General features: G+C 40.1%; 1 protein-coding gene across 3 annotated transcripts in view; it reads left to right on the top strand.

Moving 5' to 3' along the window:
- Window positions 1–11,769: 11,769 nt before the first annotated feature.
- COL5A1 (collagen type V alpha 1 chain) overlaps window positions 11,770–23,243 on the top strand; it is a 307,559-nt gene continuing 296,085 nt past the window's right edge. For 2 of the 3 annotated variants that reach the window (XM_007475262.3, XM_016433131.2), the window contains exon 1: window positions 11,851–12,395. In XM_007475262.3, the coding sequence (XP_007475324.1) occupies window positions 12,296–12,395 (100 nt within the window). In that variant the 5' untranslated portion in view covers window positions 11,851–12,295. Of the gene's footprint in view, window positions 12,396–23,243 lie in introns of all 3 variants that reach the window. The other variant, XM_007475261.3, reaches the window with a different exon arrangement.

Genomic DNA, 23,243 nt, shown 5'->3' on the forward strand with positions numbered 1-23,243 from the left:
TATACTATAAAATCCTTTTCCTAATCCCTGTAGAATTCCAGTCATTTTTATATTTTGTAGTCCTGGATTTATTCTCATTTCATCTTTCTTTTTTGTTTTATCTAGCATTGTCTTTAGATTTCTACTAAGTGATGGTGAGTGAAGATCTGAGTTTCTCTAACTGTGTTTGGATTGTCAATGTTTTGTGGTTGGTTGCAGGGGTGTACTAGAGTCATCTCAAGCTGTCTCCCAAGAGCCAATTGTAATATTTCCAGAGTGAGCATTGATACTTGGGTAACCAGTTAATATGACTAATTATGTCTTAATTCATCATTCTGTTGATTTTATAGACTTAAATAAGTGATGGAGAAATTTTTTAACAATGCAGATTAAACCTAAAAGCCTAAGTGATGATGGGTGAAGATCTGAGTTCCTCTGCCTGTGTTCAGATTGTCAGTAGGTTGTGTTAGGTTGTAGGGGTATATTACAATCATATCAGAGAGTCTCCCAAAAGCCAAAGTGAAGTGGTGGTAGATTGGAAGGAGATGGGTTCAGAAAGAGTTTTTATAAATTCTATTATTCCTGCTGTGGAAATATGCTACCATGTTATTTAAAATAATAATAATAATTTTATTTCTTTGTTTTCATGTTGACTGCTTACTAGTTTCCTTTCAGACTACTGACTATGTATTTTGTTTTCTTCTCTCATATATATACATACATAACTTAAGAGTAGCTAGGTGGCACAGTATATAAGGTGTCAGGCCTAGAGACAGGAAGACATGAGTTCAAATCTGGCCTTAAACACTTCCTAATTGTATGCCCTGACCAGATCACTTAACCTTGTTTTCCTTGATTTTCTCATCCATAAAATGAGCTAAAGAAAGAAATGGTAAACACTCTAGTATATTTGCCCAAGAAAATCCCAGATGGGGTCATGAAGAGCTAGATAACCACTAAGACAACTAAATAACTTACTCAACAAAGAAAAAAATTGAGAAAAATTAGCATGGGTATCCTTGTTTATTTATGACCTAAACTGGGCTGCCCTGACTAAGTCCCATTGCTGACTTTATCTGATACTAAGATGATGTTGGCAAAGTTGCTAGACTGGATTTATTTTTGTAAGTTGTAGTTATGCTGGCACATAGACATGGAACACTGTATATCTGTCAAGCCTAGAAGATATTATTTTTTAACTTCTACTTAGGACCCTAAAGGTACATTGTTTTGGCAGAGGGATGCGCATTCTTTGGTTTTCATTCAATTAGCAATCTGGCTTATATTTAAGGCAGGTTTTTGTTGTCCAGAACCAAAAATGTATAGGCTCTCCTGAAACATAGCCTGCACATATCACCATACTCCTGTGAACAATGAAATGTTCATTTAATTCAGCAAATATTCATATGGCATATACCACATACCCACAAAGCACCATGCTAGGTATCATAGAAAGAGAAAATTGTATAACATATGGCACCTGACACTGAAGAACTTGCAGTTTAGTTATAGGAACAAAATGCATACATTCGAAACAATTAGATCAATAAAAGAAACATAGGTAGCATGGTGGATAGTAGACTAGATTTGGAACCAGGAACAGCAGAGTTCAAATCCTATTTCAGATAGTTAACAACTGTGTGATGTTGGATATGTAATTTAACCTCTCTCAGCTTCGATTTCCATATCTGTAAAATGGACCTTATAATAGTATTCATCTCATAGGATTTTTGTAAAGATCAAATAGGATGTCAAGTTGCATTGCAAACCTCAAAATGTTATATAAATGTCAGCTGTATAGAATATAGGATATTTTTTGAACTGCATTTCTACTAATAGTAAGAGCATATTCTCACAGAAAAAGCAAATGAAATAGTGCATTGTGAAAAGAATTGTGGCAGATGCAGTGGGAGATATGGTTGTCATCCTTCATCCTCAAAGAGGACCAAAATGATATCATTATGTCAGGGTCAACGTACAGTGTGCTGACTGTGTCTGATCAGACTAATAAGAGCTTGCAAGGCTTTACCACAGGTCGAGTACATATGGTTCATATGAATATTTGGGACAGAGATGTCTCTAATAATGCTTCTTTTGAGCCACTATAATTTTGCTTTGCTCATAGAACACAGGTTCTTCTTTGATTCAGGCACACCATGCAGAACAGTCCTGTGTCAGTGTCTTCTATGTCTCACAAATGATACCTAAGTTTTTCAGAGATTTTGAGAATGCCCTTCTATTGTTTCTTCTTACCTCCCTGTGAGTGTTTGCCTTGTGTGAGTTCTCTGTAAAATTGTCTTCTAGGCTAATGAGCATTTAGCGTTCCAATCTTGTGGCCAGTTCATTGGAGTTGTGCTCTCTGCAGTAGAATTTGAATGCTTGGCAGTTGGACTGGATAAAAGATCTCAGGGTCAAGTACCTTCTCTTGCCAGGAGATCTTCGGAATCTTCCCAAGACAAATCAAATGGAAGAGATTCCACTTCCCAGCACATTGCTGGTATGCTATCTAGGTTTCACAGGCATACAGTGCAGTCAGCACAATGACTCTGAAGACCTTCAGTTTGGTGTGCAGCCAAATACCTCTTATCCCCCATACTTTCTTCCAGAATATCCAGAACATTGAGCTAGGTCAGGCAACACGTACATAAACCTCATCAGCTATGTGTATGTCTGGAAAGTATACTGCCAAGGTAAGTAAACTTTTCCACAGCAGTCAAAGTTTCTCCACTTGGTCCCACGTATAGATAGTGTTGGTTGGTGGAGAACTTCTGTTTTTCTAATTGTCAGGCCAAAACTAAAATGAGTGATAGGGAGTAGATTTATGTTCTGTTGCATCTCAGTCTCAAAGCATGCATTGAATGCCCAATCTTCTAACAAAAAGTCACACACCAACTGTCCCTTCACTTTAATATTGGCCAGTAGTCTTTTCAGGTTAAATAATTTACTGTCAGTGTAGCAGCTGGCCTTGATGCCATTTTCTTCCTTGTTGAAGGTCTCTAACAATATCACTGAAAAATCATACTAAAAAGCATGGGAGCAATCACAGAGCCTTGCTTCACTCCACTTCGTGACTGGAAAAGTGCAAGAGCATCATCTATTATCCAGAACCTGGGAAAGCATGCCGTCATGGGAATAGCATACAATACTGGTGAACTAAAATTTACCATGATCTTCCATCAGCTCTCACAACTGAGATGATAGTGTCAAGGGTCTTGGGCAGATGAAGGAACATTGTGTACAGACCCTATTCTGTTCCTGGCATTTTTCCTGGAGTTATCAGACAGCAAACATCATATCAACTGTTTCTTTGTCCTTTCTGAAGTCATGCTGGCTGTCAGGTAGATGATCATTTTCCAGCTCATCTGATTAAAGAGAACTATGGCAAGAATTCTGCTGGCAATAACTAAAAGTGAGACTCCCAACTGTTAGGATAGGATTTTGGATAAGGGAAACACAAGAGGAAAAAAAAACCATATAACAATCTACTTTATTGTTTTGGAAGGGAAAGGAATAAGTGCTTAGGGATTTACTTATGATTATTCTCATTTAAAAACTAACTAACTATGCTAACTAGGTTATTAAACTAAAACTTAACCAAGTTCCCAAATCTTACTCAGCAGGGGTCCAAAAACAGTTAGAGCCAGGATCTGTTGTTGTTAGATGTCCAAGCAAGTCCTGATGTCCAAGTGCTGCCAGCAGCTAGATACAAGAACCCTTCCTCAGTTCAATACCAGAAAATCCTCTTCAGACCTTCTTCTGACTTCCTCAGGAGACCAGAAGAAAAAGTCCCTTGGGGCAAGATGAAATCTTCACAGATCCTCCCGCTCAGGCTCCCATGTGACCCTTGGTCACATGCCATTGTCAATCATACCTAGGTTTGCACTTTTCAGTTTTTGCACAGTTTTGCAAATTGCAAACCTTTCCATCCTTTATCACACAACCTCCTGTGATTGTCATAGGACAACCTATTTCCTTTTTTTTAATAGGGATGGACAGTGGAGGACTCTGATCTCCTGGGGGATAATCTATTGCCATATAACCTGAAAGAATTCACTAAGGTTTTTTTATGGGCAGTAGACCACTCGCCTTATAAATCTCTGATGAAATAGGATCAGCACCATGTGCTTTGCCACATGAGAGGAGCCTAATGGCGTTCAAAATCTTTTCTTCATTTGGAAGTTTGACTAGAGAGGAGTTGACTTAAACCTGGTGTATATGGTCAGTGGCTTCAGCATTGATTGATGATGATCTGTTGAGAACACTATGGAAATGCTCAACTAATTTCTTCAGTGTGGCTCCATCAGCTCTGAGATGCACCATAGGTCCTTAGCCCATAAATAGCTTTCAGGGCATCCTAAAAGCACTTTGGGTTGTTACTTTCAGTGGAAAATGAAATTTTATGAGTCTTCTTTCTGAGCTGAGAATCCTACATCTCTCTAAGCTTCACTTGCACTTCACTTTTGTTTTTAAATTTTTATCTTCTGTCTTAGAATCAATTCTCTTTCTTTCAGAATGATCAAAGTCCAGTGGCAAGACAGAATCAAGATGACTGGTCTGGCTAAGGATATAGTGGATAATCTTGGCATCTTAGATGTCTGACAAAGCTCTAAGCACTCCACAGTATCTGCTTCAGCTGCTGTTATGGACCATTGGAACAAATTATCCATGTCTACCTGTTCCTCCAGGAAAGTCTTCATATGCTTGGGGTAGATACCTCCTCTAACTCGCAGAACTGAAATTTAAAGAATGTGAGACATATTGATGTAGGGGGAGTACATGAATAGACATGAACAGAATAAACAAAGGTACAGAACAGAGAATAGGAGAGTCATGCTTTGGAATCAATACAAAGAGTGGTGTGACTAGCAAAAGATTTGCGTAAAGATAGTGTGAGGTTGGAAAGGTGAGTTGCTTATTGAGGTAAATCAGGCTTTGGTTGACTTCCTGGCTTTGTTTCTGTTTCTCAGCTCCTGGAATGATTTCCCTGGCCTGGCTTCACATCTTCCCACATCCAGACTAATCTCAAACAGGTCAGGGCTTTCCTCAAAAGGAGGTAGAAGGTGATGGATCTTAGGTTCATCTGTCTATCTTGTACTGACATTTTATCTTAATAATAACTGACATTAGTCTGACCGTTCTGGAGAACAATTTGAAACTATATTTGGTCTATAAAACTGTGTGTATTCTTTAACCCAGCAATACTGCTACTAGGTCTTTATTCCAAAGAGATCAAAGAAAAGGGAAAAGAACATATTTGTAAAAACAAACAACCTTAGAACAGCTCTTTTTGTGGTGGCAAAAAGTTGGGAAGTAAGAGGAGGCCTATCAATTGGGGAATAGCTGAGCTAGTTGTGGTTTATGATTGTGATGGAATTCTATTGTGCTATAAGACATGATGAACAAGATGGTTTCAGAAAAACCTGGGAAGACTTATATGAAGTAATGCAGAGTGGAGTGTGCAGAACTATATTGAACACAGTAACAGCACATTGTAATGATGACCAATTATGAGAGACTAAGCTATTCTGATCAAGACAATGATCCGAGGCAATTCTAAAGGACCCATGATGAAAATTGCTTTCCACCTGAGAACAGATGAACTCTGACTACGGATTGAAGTATACTTTCATTTTCTTTTTTTTTTTTTTGAGTCTATGCGTGTATTAGCAACATAGAAATGTTTTTAGTGACTTTATGTGTATAATCAGTATCACATTGTTTGCCATCTCGAGGGATGGGAGATGGTTTGAATAGCGGGAAAGAATTTAGAACTTAAATTTTTATTATTTTTCCTTCCTTTTTTCCCTTTTTTTAAAATTTAGAATATTTTTCTATGGTTACATGATTCATGATCCCCACCCCACCCCCAGACTCTTTCCTTCCCCCTCCCAAATCCAAAAAGCAGTTCCACTGGGTTATACATGCATCATTGTTCAAAACCTATTTCCATGATATTCATATCTGCGGTAGAGAGATCTTTTAACATCACAACCTCAATCATATTCCTATCACATTGCGTGATCAATCACATATTTTTCTAGTGCATTTCCATTTCCACAGTTCTTTCTCTGGATGTGGACAGTATTCTTTCTCCAAAATTCCTCTGGGCCCTGGGTCCTGGATCATTGCATTGCTGCTAGTAGAGAAGTGCATTACTTTCGATTGTGCCACAGTGTATCAGTCTCTGTGTATAATGTTCTCCTGGTTTTTCTCCTTTCACTCTGCATCAGTTCCTGGAGATCATCTCAGTTCACATGGATTTTCTCCAGGAACTTAAAATTTTTAAATGTCTAAAGGATTTTAAAATATAATTGGGAAATATTTAACAAAATAAATAGAAATATATTTTAAAATAATAACTTATTTATAGAATTATCTAAGGTTCACTATGTGCTTTCCTTTGATTCTTACTACCCCGCAAGATTGGAAAATAGGATTCCTATTCTATATATAAAGAAGCTGTGCCTTACTGAAGTTAAATGATTTACCTGTGATCAAAGGTGTCAATGCTGAGATCTGAACCTAACTTCAAATCCAGCACTCTATCTACTATAATCATGACGCCTTTTCTCTTAAGCTCCCAAACTGTTTGGTCTTCAAACTATTATTATGTTATTCTGTACCTTGGTTCTGACCACTTGAACTCAAGGTTTCTGAACCCCGTAGTACTATCCCCTGTTCGCTGCCAAGAGCCTAGAGAAGATCGCTATGCATCTCCAATGTAAAATTTTTGCATGGAAAATTGTTTTAGAAGTTTTACACTAAAAATAAGAGGAGAAACTTTTGCAGGTTGTATGGCTATCTCTCTGTTGTTAAAACAGATTGGCCTGTAATAACTTATTAGAATTGTGGTGTTTCTCAGTTGCATGATTTCCCCTTAGATCACTTATTATCATCATTTCTAGCATCTATATAGTTCTTTGTGGAAGTCTTGCAAAACTCTTTACTTATGTTAGGTAGCTAATTTTTTATTTTTCAACAACCAATATTGTTTCATGTCTATCTGGAGGTACTGTGCTACTCTTAACGTGGTGCCAGGGAGATGACTTGAAGTTGAAATACGCCAACGTTTTTGATTTCATGGAGCTTCACCTATTGTTTGCATAAAGCATTTTCCGCTAAAATAATATGCCAAGTGAATCGCAGTCCAGAAGATAGCCTATTTCTACAAACTCATACTGGTCTTATTGAACTAACTGCTAGTGCTGCTCAATTCAGTCTCTCCACCATCTGCTTGGTCTACATGGTGCCCAGTTTGCCTAAAAGTTTCACTTTTTGATGAGATTTTTTGGCCTTAGGCAGCAACAATCAGTTTCAATGTGCTTCTGCCTATATGTGTGACGTAAAAATGGAACAATTTCCCACTGAGTTTTGGCTCAGCAGGATGGAAAAGAGTTCAGAGTATTGAGAGAATAGCTCAGTCTGTTTTTTCCATCAAGGGAATCTTTTGAGATGTCAGGCAGGCCCCGTTTAGGTTAGAGCTGCTACAACCTTTATGATTTATACCTTTCTCCTTTTGCTCAGCTGTGAGGGCGGGTTTTGGGGGCTCTTCTTTGAGTTCTCCCTTTGCCCTAATGATGAAAAGAAACTGGAGCCTCTTGTTTGACTTCTAGGCCATGTCTAAGTGATGTCAGAACAACTGGCTTGACTGATCTTGTTTTCACTGGATTGATTAATTAAACTGGTAGGTCTGTTGGCATGTGTACCCAGCCTAAGATGATTTCAGAAAAATAGCCCCTCCACTAAACCCCATCAGAAGGGATTGGGGGGGTGAGTGGGAGGAAAAAGGAAGATACCAAATTTGGGTAGTTCATTACTTATATATAATTTCCTTAAAATCATTTTGGAAGCTATTAAAAAAGAAGCCATTTGTTCAAAGAGAAACTTCAGGCTAAATATATTTAACCTTATATATTAACTGCAGTTTACTCAGCACCTGGGCTTCCTAAGTAACTGGATTTCTTGCCTCTTCCCTAGTTGACCTTATGATTCTACCCTGAGAAGTTGATCACATCAGGGAGTCTTAGAGCCAATATGGAAGGAGAATGATCTTAGGAGTGTGAGCTAAGTGTGGGTGCCAGTCCCTGCTTTCTGTCAGCAACAAATCCTTCCTTTCCCAGCTCCCTCCCCCAAAGTCACAGATCTGACTACAGGGCAGGAATGATTGCTAGAGTCATATAAAGAGAGACCTAGTGACTTTAGGATTATAGTTAGCACCATGATATAACCAATGATCATATTCCTGTCGTTTGTTTGCAAAGATGGCGTTTTTTTCCCATTCGGTTAAAAAAATAGTGTTTCTCCCTATCCTCTACCTCCCAAGAGTGAGGACTGATGGAACTGAATAGTTCTCACTTTCTCTCATTTAGGCCTTTACTAGCTATATGCCTCAATGAGCTAGACAGCTAGGGGAAGTAGATAAAGTTAATTAGACCAACCTGGGATCAAGCCCATGACCTTAGCCTCTGAAGAACAGTGCTCTATCTCATGAGGAATTCGACTGCAATCAATTGGTCAAAATTGCCAGAAGTCCATTTTTGGGGGATCAATGCCCTGGTTATAGCTACTTCCAAAGGATGTGTCTTTGAGATACTTGGCCCCACAGCTTCCTCACAAAAGGTGCCAAAACTTGTTGGCACAAGGGGGCTTGAGTTGATAAGAGCTTCTATTGTTCAGTGAAAGGATGTCCCAATTCTTTTCCTTTTTTTCTGTGTCCCTCCCAAGTGCCCCAAGGTCTAGGAATGCAGGGGGAAGCCTGGTGCTTTTTAGAGGAAGCCCTTGCCTGTTGTTTATTACTCTTTTTCTTTTCACACCTCATATCCCTGACATTTGATAAGCTTTGTAGAAGGCTCAGAAAAGCAGTTGTGTTTTGAGTGTTTTCTGTTGTTGTTTTATCATTAAAATGGTACATTTTCCAAATTATTATCAAAAGATTAATCTGGTATTAATGAGGGTTGGGTTCAGAGCTGGAGGGGTATGTGGGAGGAGGAGGAAGAGGGAATACACTTCCAAAACAAAGAGCTGTTGTATGATGAGAAGCAAAACACAGGGGTCAGGGAGAGGAACTAGGTGAGACAGAAGTCAAGGCAGGGCATAGCTGTGACCCAAGATCTTGTTAAGTATTTATGCCAGAAATCAAATAACTTCCTGCTTTATTGCAATCAACAACATATTCAATAAGCATTTTTTAGATGTTTTCTATGTATAAAGTGCTGAATTAAGGGCTATGGTTGCAAAAATAAATGACCCAGGCTCTTCTCTCTTTGGCTGCATAGTCACAGGAGATGCTCAATAGATACTTTGAATTGTATACAATCAAGTTGTGAAGGACCTTAGAGATCACCTAGTCCAATTTTCTCATTTTACAGTTAGGAAAACTGAGTCTTAGAGAAAGGAAGTAATTTCTACAAGCTCATGTAATAAGTGATAGAGTAGGGATGAGAGCCCAAGCCTCATCCTTGCCTACTAGATCGGTAGTGCTCTGTCCACTATCCGCAAAGCAACAGAGCATGTTTCATACCTTTGGAATTATTCATGAACAACTGAACAACCTGTTAACCATAAATGTCTTGCCCTGTAATCTTTACTGAGCATTGACTCATGGTCTGACCTTAGGGAAGTCACTTGACCTTGAGCTCTTGGTTGGCCCAGCTGTTCTAACACTAGGGTAACCCTGTCAAAAACCAGATGCTACATCTGAATTAGAGGTCCCCAAAGAGATAAATGACAGACATAAATACCTAAATGTGCTTGCTGGAAAAATAGCTCAAGTGTCCTGGGGGAAGGGGAAAAAAACCTTCCCAAACCTGAAGCCAGAAAATGCACATTATCTTCTGATAACTATGTCATTGACCCATGTCAGCACTACCCCTGGGGAAGATATGTATCCAGAGGGAATTGTTTGGCTAAGGGGGTAGTCACTATGTGTGGTCTCTAGGGCGTGGGAATGAAGAATTATAATCATACAAAACCTCTGAATTCTATTCAAGGCCCTTTAGAAACACAAAGATACCTGTAACCAATCTGCCTTCATTCAAGGAGCTTACATTTTACATGGGGGTGGGGGGGATATCTTCACAAATAGGTATATAGAGAGGAAAGTTGATAGAGAGAAGACAACTGAAAGGTGAAGGCAGGGGGAAAAGGGTGGTAGGTATCATGGAGGAATAACATGGCAACTGAATTGAGCCTTGAAGAACTACAAAGATACTGAACTGAGAAAGATTCTTGGAAATGATAGAGTTCATTCTAGGCCAGGGCACTTGCTCGTGTGAATTCATAGTGATGGAATATGGGTTATCTGGTATATAATTTTAGGAATTTCATTGTGGAATTGAAATACCAAAGTTTAGGTAGGCTAGCTCTGTTTGAGTTCAAGACTCAGCCTTTCCCCCTTCTCCTACCTTTTCCCTTATGTTTTTTTTTTATGTTTAGAATGAAAGAGAAGCAAACTTAATTTGGAAAATGACATCACTTTTTGATTAAGAGCTGGGGCTGGAAGGGTGTACCTTGATTTAGCAACCCCTAGAAGACTCTCATTATTTTAAAAAAGATGGACTCCTTTCTCAAAACAATCAAATTCAATTTACTTCAATTAATCTGTAGGTATATAAATAGCTGGATAGTTGGGTAGCTAGCTGGCAAGATGATAGATAATAAGTATGTAGGTAGCACTTTGAGGAAGGGTTGTGAGTTATGAAATCAAAGAAAGTTGGGATTATTGCCTGAAGGAATTTTCCTTAGTCTGAAGGCATACAGACAGAAGAGGAATCCATTCATGGCTTGAGGATGCTGAAACAGAGGGCTTTAATAAAGTTTAAAGAGAGCAAACAATAAAAGGCAAACCCCAGCCATCTTCCCTCTGGAGAAGGAAATCTCCCTTTTCCTGGTAGCTTGCTCCAAAAGGAGATTCTTTAAAATGAAAAAAAAATGCCTCCAAGATGGGAAAAATCAGTCTATTGTTGCATTTAATGACAAACTTAAATTGTAATGTGGGGATCAGTCTATAGGGTTCACTGAAAGTTCTCTTGCGGGACTATTTGTCACAGAAAAGCCTGTATAACCTTAGAATTGATAGATTTCAGTCCACTGAGAAGGACCACAGAATTTTTATGTGATTTCTTTTATTGGGGGGTTTTGGGAGGAGACATGGGAAAAGGAGTAAAATTTAACTTTGGCCTTTTTGGAAAAGAGAATGCCCTGGCCTCTAGCCTTCGATGATGAACGTGACTAGGGACTCTCAGATATTCTTAGCCTACAACATTGCGCCTTTGATCCGTGGGGAAGACCGGGACCCTTTCCATCTAAGCTTTCTGTCGACCCCACGCTTCGTACATCGCTCTGCACACAGCAGGCGTTTAATCAAGGTTTGCTGGATTTATGAAGCCACTAGGCCTCTTCCAGACCCAGTATCCTGAAGCCGGTCAAAGACTCTTGTTCTGAGATCTTGGATTCATCCCAGTGGATCTCGGCCAGGTGTGGACCCCTCGACTAGCCCCGCCCAAGCTCAAGAAGCAGCCACCCGGAGAAAGTCTACTTTGACTCCGTTCAAACTTGCCGCTGGTCCTGCCCTTCTGCGACTCCCCTGGAGTGGTTGGGGGAACTCGCTGCAGGGAAAAGAACAGACTTGCCACACACCACACGTTCGCTCTCTACTCCCACCTCCTTTTCGCTAGAAAACTTCCCCCCCCCCCCTTCCTTTCCCCCAGCACTCCCCACCCCCCACTAGCCCCGTTATCCAGTGGGAGACTGGGGGCCGAGCTCGGAGACCCGGGCGTCAAGTTCTGATTTGCTGCTGGCTGCCTGGATCAACAGCCCCTGCCTCTCTCTGCCTTCAAGAAAAGAGAGGGAGGGAGGGAGAAAGGGGGGGAAAATAGAAAAGGTTTTCACTCCTCCGTCCGGCTGGCAGGGGACATCACTTGAGACGAGATCTCCAGAAGAAGCGGTCGAGGGGAGGAGGAGGAGAGGAGGAGGAGGAGGAGAAGGAGGAGGAGGAGAAGAGGGAAGAGAGGAGAGAAGAGAGAAGAGAAGGAAAGAGGGCAGGGGGTCAGAGAAAGATCCGGGTGGGGGAGGTCTCTTAATACCGTTCAGACCCGACAACCCCCACGCTGCAACAAGTTCGAATCCCCTCCCTGCCCCCTAAAACATTAAAATTCATTTTCTTTTCCTTAAAAAGAGAGATAGAGAGAAGTGAACCTCCTCATGGCTCCCTAAAAGTTTTTATTTCCCAGGATCTTTTTGGTGCTTTGGGCTCCTCAGCGCTGTGGCTAAGTGCCCCCTCTACAAAACTGCCCCACGGTCCCCGGTGAACGTGAGCATGGACGCCCACACACGGTGGAAAAGGCGAAGCTGGATACGCGACTACCCGCTCCTGGTCGCCACTTTCCTCCTCTCCGCCCTCTGGCCAAGCCACGCAGGTAAGCCTGGACCGAGGCTCTCAGGCTGTTTCTCCCTCTCAACCCCGGCTGGGGTCGGGGCTGGGGCGAGTAGTGCGCACTTGTTTCATTCTGGGCACCTCTGGGGCCAACTGCAAGGGGCGCCCTGAGGCACTGGGACAGGGCGGGTCGGAGCTGCCTAGAGTTGGGCTTTCCAGAGCCCGTGCATTCTCGGGTTGGGGAGGAGGGGGGGGGGGGAGAAAGTTTGAGCTGCTGAAGTCTTCTGGATGCCATTTGTCTGGGGCCCCGTAAAAGGGAAGAAACATTGAAATAACAATAATCCCTCGCTTCTCTTCCCTCCATCTTCCCAAGCAAGAATTGTAGCAGGACAGAGGTTTGTGTGCAAATGGAGCATTTTTGACGAACCAAAACGTCTTTGAGGAAGTCTTACTTTTGTCCAGAAAGCTCTGTTCTACTCTTACTCACACAGATCAAAGGCACTCAACTCTAGCCCACACAGGCAAAGCCTCAAACTTTTCTTTATTAAAACTGGGAACCGTCGCCCCCTATAGCTCCATCCTCCCAGTACTAGATTATATATCCGCCCCAGCCCCCAAGGTACTAAAGTGAGACTTTGCAAATCTGGATAGGGAGCCTCATACTTTCTCTTTCTTTTGGTACTGTCTTCTTTCCGTGATTGGAGGGAGCAAGGGATTTTAATTCAAATTCTTTCAAGCTTTTTCATTGGGGATGAAGAAAAAGGTCAAAAATGTTCTTCAAACCCTCTTCTCCCCTTCCCCAGGCTACGAGGCATACAACTTTCTGCTTGTTTCTCCTTCCAGGACTGGGTGCACAGAACCTGAGGCCAAACTTGTGATCAAAGTTATATAAACTATTCTAAAATATTTGTAGCAACCGCCCTGGAAGTGTAGCCAGAGGTGCCCAGTGGGAGGAGAGAGGGGTTTGAGTGATGGGGTAAGCCCCTGTCATATTAAAACCCAGACCTTCCCGACTGAGTATTGGCTGTCTGTTAAGACATTCAGGGTTTAATAGACCCTAAGGCAAATATCTTCAGTTCAGGATCATTATAGATATAACTTTCAAAAGGGTAAGATCTCCTAATGAGTAAGAATTATGCTTTTCAGAGAAAAAAAGGGGAAAGTTTTGGAGAGAGTAATCTGGGAGGGGAGTAGAATAGTAGAATCATATAATGATAAGAGTTGGGTGGGATCTTATAGGACCATCCAATCCTCATTTTACAGATGGAGAACTAAGACCCAGGGGGAGGAAGTAACTTGTCTCAGATCAGACAAGTTTGTGGCAGAAGAGTGATGTTATCACTTTTTTTTCCAAGTATTTTGCTTTTTAACATACTCTAGTGGCAAGTCCAGGGGGGGAAAGTTTCTGATTAGTAGAGGTGGGATGAAAGGGGCTCCTTTTTCTTTTGATAGCAGTTGTAAATAGACAGCATCTTTTCTTCCCCTTACTATTCACCAGCCCTCCCCCTCCCCACTTTTATAAATGAAGTAAAGTTTAGTAATCATTCCTTTTTTCAAATGGAAGCACTTTCTGTCCTCTTGGTACATTTTGCTTTTGATTGTCTAGAGAGAGGAAGCAGTACTTGGATACTGGGACAGCTCTATTGCTTGGAGGAAAGTGGAAACATTACTTGACAGGATTAGGAGTCAGGAAATTTAGGTTCAAATAACTACTCTGCTGTTAATTTATAGTAATACTTTGGTAAAATCACATAACCTCTCTCCAGGCCTCAGTTTCCCCTTCTGTAAAATGAAGGGCTTGGATTAGATGGAGAGTGGAGTTTGAGATTGGAAACCAGAGAACTTGGGTTCATATCCCAACACTGACTTATTACCTGTGTGACCTCAGGTAAATTCTTTGTCTGTCTGGACCTTGGTTTCCTCATCTATAAAATGAAGAGTTTGGATTAGATAATCTCTAAAGTTTCTTCCTCCTATAAATCTATGCTCCCTCCACTACTACATTCTTTGATCCACTCACCTTCTGATATTATAGGATACCTTGGTTCTAAATTCCTTTTGAGATAGTAAGGGAAAGAAAGCCAGGAATGAGAGGGGGAAAGGGAGGTCCCATGGCTTACCTGCTAAGAATAGGCAGTTTTTGCCCAGTTAGGTAAAAGTTGCTTCTAGTTGCCATCTGATAACCTAGGGAAGAAACTTCCTAACAATGATCTTCATTCCTGGATAATTCAGAAAGGCTTGGAGAAATATCGTTTGGCATTCAGGAGAGTCAAAATCAGTGGCTTTGCTATTTTTTAATACTCTGCTTGAATTCTCTATTGATAGGGATGGGGAAGTGGAATCTTCATTGGGAAAAAAAGTGAGGACAGGGAATGGACCATCTTATTTTACTTGGTGGAGATCACTACTTAACTTTTAAAAGATAGACCTTTCAAAAACTTGTGCATCTGTGCTGGTTCTGCCTGTCTGCATTGGTGTAGGTAAACCTCTTCCCCTAGCCCTTTCTCAAAACGGTTTGATCCTGGTTTTAGATGTGCTAATACAGTAATTCATTGCTTGAGTTGATGGCTTAGGACTGGAAATCCAGAGCAAATGGAAAAAGGTATATGCGAGTGACTTTTTTTTCCCTTTTTTACTCACTTGGGAATCTCTGCCAGATGTTTTCAGAGTTATTCTGTAACAGCTCTTTTTTTTTCTTTTTGGCTTTCTTCTTGGCCAATGAAAGAATGGAAAGTAAGATTTAGTCTTTGGCTGTTTGGGGGAAAAGTGTTCTATATTTTAATGGGGAGAGAGTATATGCAAAATGAAACATGACCCCAATATTTGGAAATTGAGGTCATATTGTCCCAATTTCGTTGCCAGAACAAAGTCATGTGACTTCTTTTTGTACTATCTCCCTTGAAGAATACTTGACTCTGGGAGTGAGTGGGTGGAGGTGGAGGGGGGAACTTTCACAAATAATAAATCTTCCACTGAACCGGTGACATTGGCAAAGAAGATTTTTCCATGTTTCCCCAAACAACTTGGGCAGGAAATCAACTAGATTATCTAGTCCCTGTACCAGTTACAGTGGAAATGTATTCTTTAATGGCTTTATTTCTTTGCTTAAGTTTTAAATGTCTTCAGGTGGGTGGGGTTTCTAGTCATCCTTCAGAGGCTATTCATGGTAGAGCAGTTGTCACTGTTCAGAGTTTTTCTTTGGAATCAAATCTAAATTTTCCTTCTCTTATTTTCGTCTCATCGCTTTGAGTGTCTGGCTCTCCCTTGAAGTCATCTGGCCTCATGATATTCCCACCCCTATACCCCACCCTTCAGATATTTGTGGACTCTCACCATGGCCCCTCCCTTGGTTTTGACTTGGCCAAGCTTTGCTGATTCTGTCTTTTATTTCTCCCTTTTCTCTCCCACCCCCAACCCGCCCCTAGCTGTTCCCTCTTCATCCTTTTTGTTGCTCCCAGTCCTGTGCAGGGGACCCCTATGATGGCCTTTTCCCTCCCTCTGAGTTACAGAAGGGTGGAGCGGAAGGACTTTTGGCATGATGAAACAGTCACTCATTGATAATTTTTTCATGGGCTAATAACAGTTCCATTGAGAACTTGGCACAAGGCCAGGAAGCTTCTCTTATTGTTCTTCTAGTGGGTAGTACCATTGGTTAATCATGACAGAGCCAAATCACCTCTATTAGTGATCATTTTATTTTTGGCTAGGGGAAAGAGGGTCTCCATCTGTAATACTGTTAGTATGAAGAACTCCCTGTGTGTAAATTCTCTTCACAATGCATATCGGCAACTCATTTGTAACTTACAGTCTTAGTTGCTTGGGGAGAGTTCAATAACTTTCCCATGAGGTATTAAGTGCCAGAGTTAGAACTTCAACCCAGGTTTTTCTTTACTTTAAAGCTAATCCATTTTTCATTACTCCAGAATGACTCTCAGTGGTTATAATAATGCCTTATAGAGCTGTTTTACATTTTTGTCAAAGTTCTTCCACATGTATCTCATTTTTTTCCCTGCTTTTGCTTCTCCCTATCCTTCTTGAATAATCAGGCCATAAGAGAGAGGTTTATGAGGACAATCAACATCTTTTCTTCCTCTTTCTCCTCTTTACCTTCTCTTCCTCTCTGTATCCCTCTTTCCAGTTAATTGTTGACTAATCCCTCCTCCTGCATATTGTCTCCTCCCTCTGCTTTCGTGGCACTGCTCTCTATTCTTTCCCAGGATCCTTTGCTGGATCTTCATCCATATCCCTGCCCACCCCCCTTATGAGTTTCCTCTGGGGCTCTGCCCTGGGCCCTTTTCTCTTTATAAAACCCCTCTTTCAGTGAGCTCATCAGCTCCCCTGGGAGATTGTTATCTCTATTCAGATGACTCTCAAATCTTAATACATAATTTAATCTTCCTCTTGAGCTCATTTCCCACATCACTAATTGCTTGCTGGACATCTCCACCTAAATGTTCAATAGGTACTTCAAATTCAGTAGGTATAAAACCAAACTTATTTTACTCCATATCCGCTCCCCAAAACTGTTCCTTCTTCAAACTTTCCTCTTTCTGTTTTAACTACCTTCCTTCTGGTTCCCCATGTTTGCAACCTTACAGCATTCTCTGGCTCCTTACTCCCTTGCACTCCCCATAGCCATTTAATTGCCTAGTCTTGTCATTTTGACCTCAACGTTTCTTTCCCCTGTTCCTGTTTCTCCATTTATAGTGCTACCTACCTAGTTCAGAGTCTTCTCAGCTCTTTCCTGGATTGTCATAGCAGCCTCTCAATTGGTCTCCCTGTTTCTAGTTTCTTAACTCTCCATCCTCCATACAGCTGCCAAAATAGGTCTGACCTTGTTACTCCATTGAAACTTCCATGAGTCTTATTGTCTGTAGAATACCACCCCCACCCCCATTTGGAATTTAAATCATTTCAAAATAGACATTTAGCCTCCTACCTCTCCAAACTTCTTTCACTTTGAACCCTTTCATATAAGGACTGTTCTAGCCAATGGAATGACCTGATATTCTCTACATTTAGGCATCCCATCTCTTGCCTCCATGCATTTTGCATAGCATGTCCTCTATGACTTCTGATTCTTAGAATCCTTTAAGGTTCAACTCAGGTGCAATCTCCTTTGTGAAGCCTTTCCTTATCCCCCTGAAGTAAATGATCTCTGCTTTCTTCAAATGAGTAGTTATCATTTTTTATGTATACATTTAATGTCCTCTGTAGAGACATCCTTGAATCCAGGGATTATTATCTTATTGTATTCTTAACTTTGAATATTATACCTTATATATAGCAGACACAATAAATGTTTATGAAAAGAATTCAAATTTAGTTAGCTCCCATATTATTCTGTGCTCCATCAACTTATCTATTTCAAAACTCCTTATGAAACCAGGTAACAGGACATTCCAAAGCATAGTGCTTGGCCCATGTGCTTTAACAGAAACCTACTTCCTTTGTGCAAAGTGGAAAACAATATTAAAGCAAAAAGAAGCTTTTTATTGGTGATATTTCCAGAAGGAGTCATTTCCCTTCCTCTCTTTTCCCTCCCCCAACTTTTGATATTAAAGAGATCTAAGTTTTCCTTTTGAGTCTTTACTCTTCTGCCAAATACAAACATTCCTTTTTTCTGAATCTTCTCAGTAACGTAATGACTGGAACAGGAATACATACTTTTGAGAGAATCAATAGCCCAGCAATGTCCCATATGAACTTTATTGTCATCTGGCCACATCTGTCAATTAAAGGGCTGAGTTGGCACTGAGAAGGAGTTTTCCATTTTGTGACATTTTCAGATGCTTACATTGGATGGCAGATCCTGCTGTGGGGGATGAAAGAAGCCCATGTGAGAGGTGGTGCTCTTACCAGAGGAGCACAGATCTCTGGAGTAAAATGGAATAAGTCCAGCCTTGATGGTGGGCCAGTACTATTTAGTCTATAGGCTTAAAAAAAGACCAAAAAAACAACAAAAAAATGATCTCACTACCCATCTTTTAAATGTAAGACTCCTGAAGAAGTAAACCCCTTTCATTCTTTATTTAATTCAGACCTGTGTTTTCATCAATATGTAAGAATACTGACTTGGAAACATCTTCCCCTGTGACAGATTGGTAGTTTATTTGTAATTTACAGTCTTAAAGACTTGAGAGTTTGGGACTTATCCATAGACACAGCTAGTATGTATCAAAGGCAAGAGTCAAACTTGGGTCTTACTGTAAGGCTGATCCTCTGACCACTCACCACACTGCCTCTCATGTCTTTTCTTTTCTTTTCTTTTCTTTTCTTTTCTTTTCTTTTCTTTTCTTTTCTTTTCTTTTCTTTTCTTTTCTTTTCTTTTCTTTTCTTTTCTTTTCTTTTCTTTTCTTTTCTTTTCTTTTCTTTTCTTTTCTTTTCTTGTTCTTTCTCTTCTCTTCTCTTCTCTTCTCTTCTCTTCTCTTCTCTTCTCTTCTCTTCTCTTCTCTTCTCTTCTCTTCTCTTCTCTTCTCTTCTCTTTCTCTTCTCTTCTCTTCTCTTCTCTTCTCTTCTCTTCTTTCTCTTCTTTTTTCTTTCTATTTATCCTTATACATATATCATATATAAATGACATTATATAATTATGTATAAATAGGGTAGAATATGTGCTAAAATCATATCTATATTCTAAAAAAGCATTATGATACAGTGGAACCTAGCATCAGAAAATTTTGGGTTCAAATCCCACTCAGACTTACTAGCTATGTAATGTGCTTGTTCAAAATATGGGATGTTTGTGAGAAAGCTCATATGAAAGCCCTGATGAGGGGCCAGATAATCAAAGATTTATGTGTGCAATTAGGCAATGAGAAGCAAACTTTTCAGTGCTGAGTTTTTCCCTTTATGAGATTGAGACAGATGCAACAAGTAAAATAGGAATCTTGATGTTTTAAAGACAAATGCTATCAGTGTGGGAAAGTTGCTTATCATATAGTAAGTTATCAATAAGGGTTTACCTTGCATCCAAGGGCTTTGTCAGTTCCTCAAGATCACTTGATGAAAGATTCTATTTCTGCACACACAGAAGGGTTGTTCTATAATTATTTCCTCTATTTTTTCCTCTCTCTAAATACATATAATCTGCTCATCTGATGTCAGGAGTTTGCCAGATGTTAATTATTAGGCTTCTAGTATGGACCATGTGTAATTAAGATGCTGAGGGGTGATGGCTGAGCTGACCCAAATAAAGGCAGAACAACTGATCTGCACATTTGATGTGGGACCAGGGGTGATGCAAGGCCTTGCCTTCTCCTAAAATATCTCCCCTCCTGGAGATCCTGGCCTGCTATCTGTCGTCTTCCCTGAAATTCCCATCACCAGGGTCAAAGCTCTGAACTCAATCATTCACTCATTTATTTATTCATTCACTTGTTCATTTGTCAAATAGTAAATGCTTATCAAATGATCAAATGGTGTCTAAAGCACCACACAGATGCTCAGTTGTTATAATTCATTGTGGTAGGTATTGGGGGTGATAACATGATAAATAAGCTGTAGTTTCTGTCCCCTCCCCAGCAATTTAATAATAAAGAATCTCCTGTTTCTAGAGTCCTTTCCCCACAAATAACCTGATGAGGTAAATATTTCAAGTATCAGATGCAGGAGATAAGATGCTCAGAAAGACAACGTGCCATACAGTATGGAGATGGTCAGTGTGGTAGGAAAGATTTGGACCCAGGTTTTTCCTGATTTCAAGTCCAGTAATTTTTCCATAATGCCACATTATTATTCCATAGGGGAGATAAGACATAGACAATAATAAATGCTTTTTTATCTTTAGGAAGTATATAAAAGGAGTTTAACCACTGTAGTAGAGGACAGATGTCTCCTAAAGGCCACAGTGAAAAATGTTTTTCCTGAGGGGGAAAGAGGACTTTGTGGGCTTCAGGAAGTTCTTATTAGCACATACATAATAAGCTTCTTATATGATGAATTGACTCCTTAGACAACCCAGAAAGGCAGACTTTGGAGGTGTGTCATAGAGGATCAGGTAAGATCCAAGCCCCTAGGCTTACCCACAGGGCAAATATTACCCTAAATATTATTACTCTGCCTTCAAAGCTTTCTGTAGTTCCCACCACAGGATGGCAGAACATGCCAAATTGTACAGTATTTGGCCCATGTCAACAGAAACATCCTCCTCGGTGTAAATGAGGAAGTGATAGGAAAAGGAAAAGGTGGGAATGCCAGAATGAGTCCCCTTCCTTGTCTAGCACCTCCTTCCCTGTCAGATTTGGGTATGAAATAAACATAAGATCTCCTTCCAAGTCTTTACTCCAGATGCACACAGGAACCCTTTTTAACCCTCTTAGTGACTGAGAATTGTTACTTGAGAAGTCCTTCTGGGGGTATGCCCAGTAACCTAATAGGGAGCATTTCTATAGTGTGACTAAGGATTTGAACCCAGGTCTTCGTGTTTGTGAGTCCGGCCCTCTTTCAGTGTCACCACCCAGCTGCCCCTACATTTAATTATGCTGCCACATAACTAGGTGTACTGAGGGATCACGTCAAGGGAATAAGGAGGCTGAAACAAAGTTGAATTAGCTTGGCTGGGACCGATTCTGGATGGTGGTTGGCACTGAAGAACAGATGAACAAAGGTCTTGGATACACTAACCCCATTGGCTTGGGATCATTGGCGGTTGGTTAAGATGTTGTCACCCTGTATAGAATAATTTCATGTAAGCTTTGAATCTCACTCCCTTGTGTTGACTCAGGCCTCACTCATGGAAACCACAGTTTGAATAGTGCTTCTGTCTTGAGACTGATTTCCCCAACACTTTGTGGGTTTTGGAGGGTCTGAGCTCAGTCCCCCGAGGGGGCAGTATCTCTGAAGCAAAGAGCCTGGGCTAAAAAGTTCTGTACTGAAGAGACAGACAGACAGACAGAGACAGAGAAAGACATGTAGAGACAGAGACACATACACACACAGAGACAGAGACAGATACAGGAAGTAATAAAGTGTAGCCTCTAGAGAAATTCTTGGCAAGATATGAGACACGGATAAGCAGAATTCTCACAGTTGGCCTAAAGTTCTATCTTTAGATGACTAGTGAGGATTTCCATGCTGATATCTATATGGATGAAGGAAGGCAACTGCAAGAAGACTTCTTTACCATATTTTCTTTAAAGGAAATAGGTTTTATTCTTTAATAATTTTTTTAAAATTTAGAATATTTTCCATGGTTACATGATTCATGACCCCCCCTTCCAGAGCTGACAAGCAATTCCACTGAGTTATACCTGTATCATTGTTCAAAACCTAAGGAAATAGGTTTTAGAATCTTAATTTCATTCAGCTTTTTAAAATGTTTAGTAGTCAGCGGTGATGGGAGGAGAAATCTCATTATATAGATAAGGGGGACTTGGGCATTTCCAGACAAGACAGTTAGATGTCACTCATCAACCTCAAAATGTCCTTATAACATAAATCACAGAGGTGTAGAACATCAGACGTATCTGAAACCTTAGGTCACAGAATCTTTGAATGGAGAACATAGGAGGTAAGAAATGAAAGATCTTTAGAAACAATTTGACCGAATTTCACCATTTTATGAAAGAAGAAACTGAGGTCAAGACATGAAAGAATATATTAAATATTTTTTAAAAGCTAAACATTTTAAATTTACTCCTGCTACTCTTACTTACAACCAGGACAACCACTAACAGACTTAACATGAGCTATAGGTCCACAGAGATGAATAGGTAAGTTATAGTAACTTAAAGAATCCTGCCTATTGCTATTCAAACGTTATATACCTTGGAATATCATTCAGGGAAGTTTTCTCTGATCCATAATTCAAGTATCCCTCATTATAATCAAACTAATTTAATAAAGTATTTAACTTAATGAATGGATAAATGAATTAATTTGTTTATTTACTCATTTCTTTGGACCCCATCCTTAAATTGAAAAAAATTGGCCATCTAGAAACATCATGTGTTCAATGGTGGCACCTACTGGCAAAGGGAAGTATTTTGAGCCCCGGGTTCTAGTGTCAGATCTGTCACTAACTCACTTTGTGACCTGGTACACTAAATTGTATTTTTACCTATACTTACTAACATATCCTTTTCTTTGTCTTAGATAGAAGGCCTCTCTTTATTTAATTAGTTCAGAGTTAGTTGAACCGCTTGACTAAACTGGTCCCAGCTCCATCAGAGAAAATCTGTTACTGAATCACTTTCTTAACTTTAGCTTAAGGACTGACCCAGAGCTTTTATGAAGTGAAATTGCATTCTACATTTCGGTTTCCTTTAAAAGGCCACCCACATTTTCCTTTCCTCCCATACTATCCTAAAAGATCTTATCTCACAAACAGAACTTCCCATATAAGCAAAGCACATGAAAACTTAAATAATTAAATTTTTTTTCATACTTGGTTTTGGTTATTTTGTAACTAAGCACTGATTGCTGGAGTTATTTCTTTGGAAAAGTACTGTGGGACAGCTAAGTTATAGAGTGCTAGCCTGGAGTCAAGAAGACTCCTTTTCCTGAGTTCAAATCTCATTTCACACATTTACAAGATCCTGTCAAGTTATTAGTCCCTTTTGCCTCAGTTCTTCATTTGCAAAACAAGTTGAAGAAGGAAACGGCAAATTGCTCTAGGGTCTTTGCCAAAAAGACAACAAATGGTGTCACAAAGAGTGGGACACAGCTGAAAATGACTGATCATCATCATCATCATCATCATCATCATCATCATCATCACCATTAACATTCCTCACTGCACTCCCCCTCAAAACAGTTATAGGTGTACTGAGGTTAGTTGCCAGAGTTTTCATAGATTTTCTTGCTAAGTTAAACTTCTCTTTCTTTCCTTCTTTCTTTCTCTCTTTTTCTTTCTCTTCCTTCCTTCATTTTTTTTTTACCTTCAGTCTTGTAA

Source organism: Monodelphis domestica, chromosome 1 (assembly GCF_027887165.1).
Source record: "Monodelphis domestica isolate mMonDom1 chromosome 1, mMonDom1.pri, whole genome shotgun sequence".
NCBI classification, from domain to species: domain Eukaryota; kingdom Metazoa; phylum Chordata; class Mammalia; order Didelphimorphia; family Didelphidae; genus Monodelphis; species Monodelphis domestica.